Below are 14,855 nucleotides of genomic sequence, written 5' to 3' on the forward strand. Positions count from 1 at the left end.
GTCCAAGTGGGAGTAGGTATGAGAGGAGTCCGAGAGGAAAGTCGGGGCGCCAGTATTAAGGCAGACAAGATTGAGATGGTTGAAGACATCCACCAAGAGGGAGCCTCTCTGACAGGATGCAGGAGAGCCCCAAAGGGGATGATGGGCATTGAAGTCGCCAAACAATAAAAACGGCGGAGGAAGCTGAACAATCAGGTGCATCATGTCAGCCCGATTAACTGCGGATGACGATGGAGTGTAGACGGTACAAACAGAAAAAGTAAAGGCAGAAAGAGTAATATGGACAGCTATTGCTTGGAGTGGGGTGGTCAATGGGATGGGATGGTAATAGACATCGTCCCGAACGAGCAACATGACCCCACCATGAGCTGGAATACCGTCCACAGGGGTGAGGTCAGACTGCTCCGAGGTATAGTGGGGAAAAGCAATACGGTCAGTTGGGCGCAACTTGGTTTCCTGGAGACCAAGGACGAGCGGACAGTGCAGGCGGAGGAGCAGTTGTAATTCCTCCCGATTAGATCGAATACCTCTGATGTTCCAATGTAACAAATCCATCACTAGTCAGAAAAAAGGGGGCAACGAAACGGGTGAAGAGCTGGTCACCTCAACGGCTGCAGAGGGCCAGGTTTCGAGGGAACAACGCTACAACCGGCAGGAGGCGGATCCTGTTCCATCGAGTCGTCGCCAGCTGTGGCCGCTTTCCCGGGTTGCGTAGGAGGGGCAGCATCATTCGCCGACGAGATGCCAGCTGAGCGCCTGGCAGCAGAGCGTCCTGGCGAAACTGAGGACGGCCGGGAGCAGCGACTCGCGGATGGAGCGTCAGTCGAAACGTGCCAGGGTGGAGAGGGGGATAAAGATTTCTTCTTGGAGGCCTTCTTGGAAGTCCGATGAGGCACGGGGATGGTGGGCTGGACCCGAAGAAGGTCCTCACGCACGGGGTCCGTTTTGGAACGCCGGGCCTCGGAAGCCGGGGTCCGGAACGTTTCTCCGATGGACGCCTGAGAAGAGGATCGCTTCTCAGGCGGCGGAGGGGGAGGAGGAGGAAGGGTGGCCCCTGGGGCAGAGGGGGCAGGGGCCGCGAGGGAGGAGGATTTGGAAGGGAGGGATTTGGGAGGCGGAGGCATAGACCCCGGATGGGGTGAGGAGGTGGAGGGGGGACAGGATAGGGGTGAGGATACTGTGGAAGGAGTGGACACGACTGAGGCAAACGAAGTTGTCAACGTCATGGGATGGAGGCGGTCATATTTCTTCTTGGCCTCAGAATAAGAGAGACGATCCAAAGTTTTTAATTCTTGAATCTTCTTCTCCTTCTGATACGCGGGGCAGTCTAAAGATCTAGGTGAGTGGATGCCAGGACAATTGACGCACTGAGGTGGTGGGGTGCATGTATGTTCCTCAGGAAGAGGACGTCCACAATCGCCACAAAGGGGCTCAGCCTCACACCGTGACGACATGTGCCCAAAGCGCAAACACCGAAAGCAGCGCATAGGAGGCGGGACGTAAGGTCGCACGTCGCACCGGTAGAACATCACCTTTACCTTCTCCGGGAGAACATCCCCCTCGAAGGCGAGGATAAAGGCTCCGGTGTCGATGCGACGGTCTTTGGGGCCGCACTGAACTCGCCGGACGAAATGCACGCCTCGGCGCTCCAGGTTGGCCCTGAGCTCCTCATCAAATTGCAGCAGGAGGTCCCGATGAAAAATAACCCCCTGCGTCCTATTCAGTGCCAGACGCGGGACAATGGACACTGGGATGTCCCCTAGTCGGTCGCACGCCTGGAGCGCCGCCGACTGAGTGGCGGAGGTGATCTTTATAAGAACGGACCCCGAACGCATTTTACTGAGAGCCTCAATTTCCCCGAAGATGTCCTCGATGTGCTGGACAAAGAACATGGGCTTGGAGGTGGCGAACGTCCCCCCATCGGTCCGAGAACAGACTAAATAGCGGGGGAAGTACTTCGCCCCAAGCCGGTGGGCCTTTCCTGCCTCCCAGGGAGTGGCCAAGGGGGAAAGGGCAGGAGAACCAGAACCAGGAGAACCAGAACCAGAGACAGTACCTTTCCTTTTAAAAGACTCGGCCGCAGAGCGACCCGATACATGTTGACGTTTCATCTGCGAAACGTCCGCCCCGATACCACCCACTCCGACCAGGGGCTCTCCCCACGGGCGCCACCCAGCCTCAGCAAGGGCCACCTGGCAGGATGACCATTGCCGGGAGTCCTGATGCCCCAAGGAGACGGGCATCTACTCCTTGGCCGACGTGGGGAGGGTGCAGCTCAGATATCGGCAGTACGATCCCTGTGTTGTCAGGGGGCTACAACCTAGAGGGTACATGATGACCCCACCACAACGGGCTGGCTACCGTGCTGGATTTCGGGTGCCATGGAAAGTCCATCATGATCATAGGTGCAGATGGGGACGCACTATGGGCGGAACGTGTGCCACCCATCAGGCGTTTAGGCCCAATTGGAGGAATAGTGGGTGTGGTTACAACGCCGTTACAATCCTGAGTGCCAAGGTCTTAGTGCACTGAGGACCAGTGATACACCACGTAAGGCGTCCTTCCCCAAAAGGCTCGTACTTCTGTAGAATTTTGAAAAAAGGAGGTCAAACCCCAAGGGGGACCATCACATGGAATGCCGAAACGGTTGAAACTCCTTTTAGTCGCCTCTTACAACAGGCAGGAATACCTCGGGCCTATTCTTACCCCAGACCCACAGGGGTAATGATACCCTTCATCCATGGTTCGCAAGATATCATGTGAAAAAAGGGCGAGTTGCGTTTCGCAGGAGCAATGCTTTCTAAAGCCGTGCTGATACATGGACAGCAACTTCTCTGTCTCACGGAAATTCATTATATTCGAACTGAGAATATGTTCGAGAATCCTGCAACAAACTGATGTTAAGGATATTGGTCTGTAATTTTGAGGATCCGTCCATCTACCCTTCTTATATACAGGCGTCACCTGTGCTTTTCTCCAGTAGCTGAGAAAACAAACTTGTATGTGAATCAGTATATAGCTTCCCATTCTAATTCAGCCACACCACAATGACATTTTTCAAATAGAGAACAACTCAATATAACAGTCTCTTGGAAACTTTTAATTATAGGTGGTTTCATCTTTTCGTTGAAATTTATCTACTTTGAAGAAATTACACCATTTGACGTCTTAGGTACTATGAGTACAAAACTATTCATCATAATCTTATTTTGGCAAATTTGAGGTGCACATTCAGATCTGTTTGCATCTGACAAAAGAACATTATTATTGAAGTATCTCTGTTGCTATGGGAAGCATGGAAACAATATAACTGTTCAAAATATAGTGAATTTTGCTAGCAGGTTTGGCATCCATTTTTTTGAACTGTGTGAAAACTGTCCCAGAACTACAGATGGATGTCAAAGTTTGTTCTGGAAAGGGCACAAATTGTGGCAGTAATTGTCTTAAGGAGAAACTAACTTCTCTAATTGTTTTAGAGATTGGTCATGATCTGCTCAGAAGAGATGATTGTATCTACATTAACAATTGACATACTAGTCCAGATATTGTTCACAATTTAACTAGGAAGAAAAGCAACACTGAAGGCGCACTGTGGTGGAACAGAAAAAGAGTACCCGGATTCCATGATAAATGAAAAGCTGGAGAAAGGAGAAAATGTAACAGCATACAGAAACAATCACGTGTTTATGAAATGGAAGTGCAAGAGAGAAATTTTGTTGGCCAGCAAATTCCACAGCAAAGAAACTGTGTGTTGTCATGGACTACAAAAAGTACAAATATCAAATGCATGGATAGGGGTCATTCCCAGTTTTGCAAATAAATGGCCATGAGTACAATGAAAAAAATATTATAAGAAGATTTTTCAGCATTTATTGTACACTTCGTGCCTTAATATGTATGCCAAGAATAGTATTCATGATGTGTCTCTGTGAAAACTTTGCTGTATCCAATCCACAAGGATCATCTGTTGCACATCCACCTCAAGAACCAAAAATGGCTAGTCTTACAACCAGACATCTTCTTGACTTTTAATCAAGCAAAATTATGAAAAGAAAATCAAAGAAGTGAGTGCTATGCACAAGGTCTTTATATAAGACATCTCACTGGTGTGCAGAATATAATGTCCATTTAGTTGTAGTACTGTGTTTGAAACATTTCACACAGAAAATGATCAGCAGTTTTGTGAAACTAAAATATCATTAACTTGTTTAAATATGTTCTATTTGATCCAAACCCATTTTAATTTTGATTCATAAATTAAATCTAACAAAATGTTTTCACACTTGGGCAAGGCATATGGTATGACTGCACCAGTTCGCACTATTGGAAATTCACCGCTTCAGCATGGCTCATGTATGTAAAACAATCTACCTAAGGGTATTCTAGTAATGAGTGATACTAACAGTTCAGAAGACAATTTGTTATACCTACAGGATGTATTTCAGAACAAACCTTCTCACACATAAATTGCAGAAAATAATGTAAACCATGTCTCAAGATCGACTTCAAAAGAACAAGAGGAGGAACAAGATGTTGTTAACTCTACAGTCTTTATTTGCATACATAAAATTGTTTCCATAATAACATTTGGGGAAAAAAACAAGATTGCAGATCTCCTGGCAACATTACGAACGATCTATTGCTACAACAGGTGGAACTTTATGAAAGTCCATGACAATGTAGTATATATTACATTAGACAGATCACGTACCCTACGCAATAATAATTTATCAAACACCAGTAGCACATCTGCCCTCTGCAGCTGATAACATTTGTCATGGCAGAACACTCTACAATAGTGACCAATGCTACACATTTCTGGTTCTATGACTAAAGAAGTGGTGGAAACATAATTAGTGGATAATCTGATCAACCAAAATGAGAGTTTTGATTTAGACACTGTGTGGAATCCATACATGTCCATATGGATTTGTATCCAGCAACTAACACTATTTGGTCTTAAAGAAAATTTACTACATGCTATCTGTGACTTCTTTTCTTAATCATTGGGACATCTCAGCAAATTAGCAAACAGAGAATTGTATTCTAATGTTAGTCAAAAACAGTCCTTCATGATGGTCATATGGTTTGTAGGCAAAATATCAGAAGAGGAAATAACAACATGCCATGCATATCTTGCAATAAAACAGTATTATTAATAACATTATGATATTTGAAGTATTTTGCCACTGAAAGAAACATAAACTGGAGAGAAAATGTTGCTAAGCTTTTGGACAATGTCTTTCTTCAAAGCTAACTAATACAGAATACGTGCACATACCCAGCACACACCTGCACTGCCACATTGATCCAGCCAATTATCACAGAAAGGCCCACCTACAAAATCAGTTATGTTATATATCAGCTCAGTAATTTTTACACAGCCTTTGATGTGGGTATGATTATTAACCAGCTTCTCCATCTGAATGATTGGCCACAGCCATGAGAAAAATTGAACATCCAGTGAGATAACTTGCTATTCACCACATAACATTCAACTTCAACTGCTGCTTCACAACCTGTATCACCTGGATCCTCCACAAAATTCCAGCCTCTCTTCAAAGTTGTCCCACTCTTCCACACCCATCTCCACTCCTGTCACCATGAACCCAAGTTCACTCATTTTACACTTACAAACTGTTCTCTGAAGTCCTCTTCTTTCTCTGTCTCTACTTCTCTGTCCATTCCTCTACAACAATATGCATTACATGTAACTCTCTCTGGCTTCTCCAGAATGAACTCACCGCTGTCACACTCTTCTCCTCCCAACTGGCAGCCAACCTTCCCTCCAATCCTAGCTCTCTCTCCTCTCATTCTTTATCCCCTCACTCACGCCACCTTTGCTGCAGTGCTGGTATAATGTAATAGGCAAGGACACTGTGTCTATGTTGTCATCTTTACTCTGTTCCCATCACTGACCAGAATTTTTCCACAGTTTGGCGATAACAAAGCTGAGCTGTTACATCTTCACCTATGATGCCTTATTAGATGCATAGCTCTTTGTTCCTGCAGTCCTTTCAACTGTTCACAGTTGTTGTTGTGGTCTTCAGTCCTGAGACTGGTTTGATGCAGCTCTCCATGCTATTCTATCCTGTGCAAGCTTCTTCATCTCCCAGTACTTACTGCAACCTACATCCTTCTGAATATGCTTAGTGTATTCATCTCTTGGTCTCCCTCTACGATTTTTACCCTCCACACTGCCCTCCAATACTAAATTGCTGATCCCTTGATGCCTCAGAACATGTCCTACCAACCGATCCCTTCTTCTAGTCAAGTTGTGCCAAAAACTTCTCTTCTCACCAATCCTGTTCAATGCCTCCTCATTAGTTATGTGATCTACCCATCTAATCTGCAGCATTCTTCTGTATCACCACATTTCGAAAGCTTCTATTCTATTCTTGTCCAAACTGGTTATCGTCCATGTTTCACTTCCATACATGGCTACACTCCATACAAATACTTTCAGAAATTACTTCCTGACACTTAAATCTATACTTGATGTTAACAAATTTCTCTTCTTCAGAAACGCTTTCCTTGCCATTGCCAGTCTACATTTTATGTCCTCTCTTTTTCGACCATCATCAGTTATTTTGCTCCCCAAATAGCAAAACTACTTCACTACTTTAAGTGTCTCATTTCCTAATCTAATTCCCTCAGCGTCACCCGACTTAATTCGACTACATTCCATTATCCTCATTTTGCTTTTGTTGATGTTCATCTTATATCCTCCTTTCAAGGCACTGTCCATTCCGTTCAGCTGCTCTTCCAGGTCCTTTGCTGTCTCTGACAGAATTACAATGTCATCGGCGAATCTTAAAGTTTTTATTTCTTCTCCATGGATTTTAATACCTACTCCGAATTTTTCTTTTGTTTCCTTCACTGCTTGCTCAACATACAGATTGAATGACAGCGGGGAAAGGCTACAAACCTGTCTCACTCCCTTCCCAACCACTGCTTCCCTTTCATGTCCCTCGACTCTTATAACTACCATCTGCTTTCTGTACAAATTGTAAATAGCCTTTCGCTTCCTGTATTTTACCCCTGCCACCTTCAGAATTTGAAAGAGAGTATTCCAGTCAACATTGTCAAAAGCTTTCTCTAAGTCTGCAAATACTAGAAACGTAGGTTTGCCTTTCCTTAATCTAGCTTCTAAGATAAGTCGTAGGGTCAGTATTGCCTCACGTGTTCCGATATTTCTACGGAATCCAAACTGATCTTCCCTGAGGTCGGCTTCTACTAGTTTTTCCATTTGTCTGTAAAGAATTCGCGTTAGTATTTTGCAGCTGTGGCTTATTAAACTGATTGTTTGGTAATTTTCAAATCTGTCAACACCTGCTCTCTTTGGGATTGGAATTATTATATTCTTCTTGAAGTCTGAGGGTATTTCGCCTGTCTCATACATCTTGCTCACCTGATGGTAGAGTTTTGTCATGACTGGCTCTCCCATGGCTGTCAGTAGTTCTAGTGGAATGTTGTCTACTCCTGGGGCCTTGTTTCGACTCAGGTCTTTCAGTGCTCTCTCAAACTCTTCACGCAGTATCGTATCTCCCATTTCATCTTCATCTACATCCTCTTCCATTTCCAAAATATTGTCCTCAAGTACATCACCTTTGTATAGACCCTCTATATACTCCTTCCACCTTTATGCTTTCCCTTCTTTGCTTGGAACTGGGTTTCAATCTGAGCTCTTGATATTCATGCAAGTGGTTCTCTTTTCTCCAAAGGTCTCTTTAATTTTCCTGTAGGCAGTATCTACCTTACCCCTAGTGAGATAAGCCGCTACATCCTTACATTTGTCCTCTAGCCATCCCTGCTTAGCCATTTTGCACTTCCTGTCAAACTCGTTTTTGAGACGTTTGTATTCCTTTTTGCCTGCTTCATTTACTGCATTTTTATATTTTCTCCTTTCATCAATTAAATTCAATATTTCTTCTTTTACCCAAGGATTTCTACTAGCCCTCGTCTTTTTACCTACTTGATCCTCTGCTGCCTTCACTATTTGATCTCTCAAAGCTACCCATTCTTCTTCTAGTGTATTTCTTTCCCCCATTCTTGTCAATTGTTCTCTAATGCTCTCCCTGAAACTCTCAACAACCTCTGGTTCTTTCAGTTTATCCAGGTCCCATCTCCTGAAATTCCCACTTTTTTGCAGTTTCTTCAGTTTTAATCTACAGTTCATAACCAATAGATTGTGGTCAGAGTCCACATCTGCCCCTGGAAATGTCTTACAATTTAAAACCTGGTTCCTAAATCTCTGTCTTACCATTATATAATCTATCTGAAACCTGTCAGTATCTCCAGGCTTCTTCCATGTATACAGCCTTCTTTTATTATTCTTGAACCAAGTGTTAGCTATGATTAAGTTGTGCTCTGTGCAAAATTCTACCAGGCGGCTTCCTCTTTCATTTCTTAGCCCCAATCCATATTCACCTACTACGTTTCCTTCCCTCCCTTTTCCTACTACCGAATTCCAGTCACCCATGACTATTAAATTTTCGTCTCCCTTCACTACCTGAATAATTTCTTTTATCTTATCATACATTTCTTCAATTTCATCATCATCTGCAGAGCTAGTTGGCATATAAACTTGTACTACTGTAGTAGGTATGGGCTTCGTGTCTATCTTGGCCACAATAATGCGTTCACAGATAGAGGAAAATAAAAAGATCGTGGTGGGAGTTGTACAGAATAGATGCACTGATTAGCTCACAGTATTTTCCAACATAATGGCACACCTATTGAATAAACCTGACTGTTAATTGGTGAGTGTTCTGAAATATTAATACATTTAAATAGTTTTAATTTCTTTATATTAATTCTGCTGTATTAAGCAATGTTTGAAACTTGATATTAGGGGTTAATAGCAACAAATAGCCTTTGCGATATTACAATGTGTATTCTGTACGAAAAATAGATAATCTTTCAAGACACAGTAATGGTGCAAGTGTGTGTGTGTGTGTGTGTGTGTGTGTGTGTGTGTGTGTGTGTGTGTGTGTGTGTGAGTGTGTGTGTGCGTATTTGTTCTAATTAGTTCTGATGCTAATCTGAAAGCTTAGCAGTTCATTCTTATAGTCCATCATACACTACCGTCTGGAGAAAGTGAACACCAAGTCCAAGAAATGTGATAACCAATTAGAGACATTACACTACACAAATGATTAGATTTACAGACCAGTAGATACACTGTGACAGTGAAAATTTGGTATGTTGTAGCGCAATGACATGCTGTAATCAGATCCACTAGATGTCATGGCATGGAATCAAAGGATGTGTGAATATGCTGCTGGGGACCACTCTTGTCACCTGGTTTGTAGGCATGCCTACAACACATCAACTGCGGCGGCAGAAGGACCTGAACAAATAAGTTTCTGACCGATCATATCCCAGACATGTTCAATGGGTGACATGTCAGGCAAACAGGCAGGGCAGGGAAGCAGTGGCACCTGTCATTCTCTGAAGAAGGCTTGCTACTACATGAAGCTGGGCATTATCCTGCTGAAATATGGCACATGGAATGACCTGTGGGAGGGGCATTGCCTTGGACTCTAAAACCTCCCTGATGTAACAGTGCCTATTCAGACTGCTATCAAGATGAGATGAGATTGTGTGTGCCATGGTGCCCCCAACCATCACAGCTGCGTGTTTGTCCCCTGTGCTGCTAAACAATACAGTCTGCGCGATTGTGTTCACCATGGCAGCAGTGAATGTATATGCATCACTGTAGGACAAGTTGAAGTGGGACCCATCCAAAAACACAGCATTTTGTCACTCAGCGCGCCAGTGTTAGCGTTCATGTGCCCACAGCAGTCTGCAGCATTGTTGGATTCTGGTCAATGGAAGCCAATGCAATGGCATACATCCCACAAGTCCATTTCACAGATGACAATGTCGCACCATTGACACAGACATGTTCACACCAATTGCTGTGCTCCAAAATTGCGCAAACACTGTGGACAAAGCTGTCCTATCTGTTATGCCCAAGGGAACAAGGTAACAGTCAGCACTGTTGTTACTTTGTGTTGTCAAGTACTCTGTTGGTGCCAAGTATGGCCCTCTTCTCTCCACTGGTTCCACATACACCTCACTGATGGAGCAGCATGCCCTGCACAAGCAGCAGTGTCACAGAATGACAGATCCGTCTTCCAGAGACCAAGCATTCTGTCCCGGCCGAAAGCACTCACAGTCCAGTATTTCACCATGTGATGTCAGAGAGGTACAGTGGCACTTGGTTAGATGTTTCCACTTTATATGGTGGCTCTGCAGTGATTTGAGCATTGTGTGCCACCGATCTGTCTAGTCACACAAAAGACAAAGCTGCTGAGGCTATGTGAACGCCACCTCTCTCTAATTTAAATTAATTACTGTGGTTCTGCTGTTCTACACATCATCTTATTGTGGCCCATTATGGACCATTGCTCCTGCATGTTTCATTTTTTACAAACAGTAGTGTTTTGGGTGTGAATCTGGGAAACAATATTTCTTCTTTCAATATTTTGGCCTATAACCAAACAACCATCTTCAAGGTGAGTGAGTGACAGAATTAAAACCACTTGACACAGAGTGGAGTAAATGTACATGCATCAGTGCTAATATTGGAAGAAAAAATATTGCTGTCCCACATGTGTGCCCAGAAGATGGGAAAACCTCAACAAACATGTTTCCAGTTTGGTAATATGCTTACAGACCTCTGGAAGCCTCAACTATATGGTGAGTTGTTACCTTTACTCCTTCCATTATTTATATTCAACCAAGAACTTTCAGTTAGCATTCTGTGACGATTTTCTTTCAGCAGTGACTTACTTGGGCATTAACTGTTTTTGCAACAACATTATAACATTATTTACATTGTAGACAGATCTGCGTCCCCCTTGAAGGGAGCAACCAAATACCTCCAAGTTCAGTTTTACTGTAGAGAGTTTTCTACAAATCAACATCTATTTCATGAATGTCCGAGCCACAACACTGTCAATAATTCATTTTACATTACAGGCTTGTAATGAGTAAACTTCTTGTGGTGTACAGTTTTCAGAAAAACATAACTTACGTTGCTGTCTCTCCTGGCAGCGAGCCCCAGTAAAGCCACTTGGACACATGCATGTGAACTCTGTAAGACCCTGCCGCATACAAGTACCACCATTTTGACATGGATCAGGGTTGCATATGTCACTTGTCTTTGTACACCTAATACCTTTGAAAAGAAAAGGAGATGGATGAATAATGACAAATACACATATCAATGCTTTATTCACCTCTGAGTATATTAACTTGCAATCAACATACTCTAAGTTAGATAATATATCAAAATAATAATATGTCAAAAAGAATCATCCAATTTGGCACATCTATATTTCTGAAACTAATAAACATATACAATGAATTTTGTTTTTTAATGAGCAGGAAACTCAAAAAGTTTTTTTCATACCTTTTCATAGGTGTTCAATATGGCCCCCTTTAGATGTGCAGCATATGTCAATGCGGTATTCAAATTGTTCTCACACTGCAGTGAGCATTTCTTGAATTACAGCTTCCACAGCTGCTGTCATGCAATGTCTCAGTTCATTCAGCATTTTTAGTAACAGAGGCACACAAACAGAGTCCTTTATAAATCCTCCATCCCCACAAGAAACAATCACATACAGTCAGGTACAGTGACCTTGGAGGCCAGTAATGTAAGGCTCTATCATTTGGTCCAGTGCGACCAATCCTTCATTCAGTAATCCTTTGATTTAAAAATTCCCGCACTTCCAGATGCCAGTGTGGCGGTGTCCCACCTTGTTCGTAAATGAAGTCATTTGATTAAATCTCCAACTGTGGGAAAAGAAAGTTCTCAAGCATATCAAGATATGTGCTTCCTGTAACAGTGTTCTTGGCAAGAAAAAAATGGAACATAGGCGTTTTCTCATGAAGCTGCACAAAACACATTAAATTTTGGAGACTCCCTCTCATCTTGTACAAATTCATGTGGTTGTTCTGCAACCCATATTCTCACATTATGACGGTCCACCTTTCTATTTAAATGTAATGTTGCCTCGTCACACTAAGTGTGGAAGAAAACTGTCATCTTCCACCTTGCCAACACATTGTTGTTTGTCACCTTCATGAATAGCTTGCAGAAGTTGAATTTTATATGGTTTCATGTGTAAACATCGACCCAACACACACCAGATGGACATCGGGGCATGTTGAGCTGTCGAGCTGCATGGCAGATTTCTGCAGATTCCTTGTGAAACTATGGTGCATGTGAAACTTCCTGGAAGATTAAAACTGTGTGCCCGACCGAGACTCCTACTCGGGACCTTTGCCTTTCGCGTGCAAGTGCTCTACCATCTGAGCTACCGAAGCACGACTCACGCCCGGTACTCACAGCTTTACTTCTGCCAGTATCGAGTCTCGGTCGGGCACACAGTTTTAATCTGCCATGAAGTTTCATATCAGCGCACACTCCGCTGCAGAGTGAAAATCTCATTCTGGAAACATCCCCCAGGCTGTGGCTAAGCCATGTCTCCGCTGTATCTTTTCTTTCAGGAGTGCTAGTTCTGCAAGGTTCACAGGAGAGCTTCTGTAAAGTTTGGAAGGTAGGTGACAAGATACTGGCAGAAGTAAAGCTGTGAGTACCGGGCGTGAGTCGTGCTTCGGTAGCTCAGATGGTAGAGCACTTGCCCGCAAAACGCAAAGGTCCCGAGTTCGAGTCTCTTTTGGGCACACAGTTTTAATCTGCCAGGAAGTTTCATATCAGCGCACACTCTGCTGCAGAGTGAAAATCTCATTATGGTGCATGTGTTTGACGTCTGTGTCAGACACTCAGGGATGGCCCAGCAATTTGCTTTTACACAAACAACATGTTTCTTTGAATTGTTCATGCCATCGTTTAATGCTCTGTGTTGTAGGAGAATCCACACTATACCTAGTATGAAAGTCATGCTGAACAGTTATTACTGACCAGCACTGCACAAAACATAGAATACAAAATGCTTTCTGTTGTCCTGACACCATTTGTACTAGAACTGAAGTGGGCGCACACTGCTGCTACCCAGCAGGAAACATGTAAAACTCGAGAGTTTACTCTTTCCAAAAGTATGTTGTTGTTGCACATATCTCAAATAACATAACAGTTATGATTTTTTAAATCGGATGATTCTTTTTGATACACCCTGCATAATAATAAGGAAAGTAACTTAGGCAAATGTCACTGATTGTAAGTAAAGGAAAATAATGCAAGACTGATACACTGCAAATTAAGTAAATGACAATAACAATAAATGATTATATAATAAGGCAATTACAAGATAGATTACAAAATTAAGTTAATAACAGAATACATCATTTAAACAGATAAATAACAGTAAGCACACAAGCCAATAATAAAATAGTTACACAATATGACATATAAGGTTATCAAATAAACCCTATTGTTTATTTACTGTTCATTAACATAGGAAATTTGGGTTATTTGTCACACACTCAAGGAACTACTGAGCAGAGTAAAATCCTTCATATTTCACCAATTTACCAAGACTTTTCATTGATCATAAGCTAACCTGGAAAGCACACACAAAATATGTGGTTAAGAAATGCAAGATGACTGTCAACATAATCACATCTATGACACAACTTGAATCGGGCCTGAACATTGGCACGGCAACAACACTTTACCACGACAGTTCAACCAGTCATTAATTATGGGAGTGGTTGTTTAGGATCTACATCTGACAGTTATCTCAACAGAATTAATAAATCCCTGTGCTTGAGCTTGTTTGGGGGCAATGCACTCCATCCCTGCCAATGCACACTTGGTTGGAGCATATCCATCTACACTTGTGGTGTCTCTACGCCAAATTGATTCTTAAAAGGAACCAATATGAATCCAACACTCTGAAATACATCACCTGAAAACTGACCATACAGCACATAACTGGATGCTTGTGGGTCACAAGAACTCTTCCTTCTCATGTTCAAGTGTATTTAGATACTCAGGAGGTTTCAAGGAAGATCATCAGAGCACTAAGACTAAATAGTTTAGTATTTTATTCTAATGGGCCATACAGTTCAATATTTAATGGTTGATTCACAGCTCAAGGTGCGGGTGGTGCCACTCAGCATCGTGAAACATATACATAATTTCTCCTGTAAATTGTGCCTGTAACTCAACTCACATTATCAGGACTTTAGTTTGGCATACTACACTGAAGAGCCAAAGAAACTGGTACACCTGCCTAATTTTGTGTAGGGCCCCCGTGAGCACACATACCACTTACATGATATAAATTAATAATTCTGAAAGTTAAGTAAATACCTTTTTGACAGTCTATTTTTAAGCATTGCAATTCAAGTTACACAAGTCTGAACAGTTTAATGTTTATTGATGAATGAAGCTTGCTTCTGATTGAATTTTGATATAGATTAATAATTCTGCAGATCTTCAAAGATTATTTCCCACAAACATACAATTACAATCAGTAAACAATACATTACACAGAAAAATTATTTTGAATTATTCTGAAGTTTTTAATGTGTTTTTGACAATATTATGTAAAATACTTCAAATATAACTAATGCCTTTTTGCATAAAATTTTGAGAAGTCAGAATGTTTGGATCTATTTATACTCCAATTATGGTGATAACCTTTAATGAACAGTACACATTGTAATTACAGTGGAATCAACTAACTATATGCAGACGCATGTCTATGTCCCTATATGATGTTGGCTGGACAAATAGTGCCATCACTGCATTTCGGCAGGTGCACTAGGGGGGCAGTGTCAGATGGGGTGGGTAGAGGGAAAGGCAGGTGGATGGTAGGTAGAGGGATTGGGGGTGGGTGGCTATTCACTTGAAGGGTGGCAGCCGGTCTGCC

The 14,855-nt window shown here is 42.6% G+C and overlaps 1 protein-coding gene across 1 annotated transcript in view; it reads right to left on the reverse strand.

The window, feature by feature from the left end:
- LOC126204186 (cubilin-like) overlaps positions 1 to 14,855 on the reverse strand; it is a 1,516,445-nt gene that overhangs the window by 1,267,122 nt on the left and 234,468 nt on the right. Inside the window, exon 13 of the mRNA XM_049938590.1 lies at positions 11,045 to 11,188. Coding sequence (XP_049794547.1) covers positions 11,045 to 11,188 — 144 coding nt within the window. The remainder of the gene's footprint in view (positions 1 to 11,044; positions 11,189 to 14,855) is intronic.

The sequence above is a fragment of the Schistocerca nitens genome, chromosome 9 (assembly GCF_023898315.1).
Source record: "Schistocerca nitens isolate TAMUIC-IGC-003100 chromosome 9, iqSchNite1.1, whole genome shotgun sequence".
Taxonomy (NCBI): domain Eukaryota; kingdom Metazoa; phylum Arthropoda; class Insecta; order Orthoptera; family Acrididae; genus Schistocerca; species Schistocerca nitens.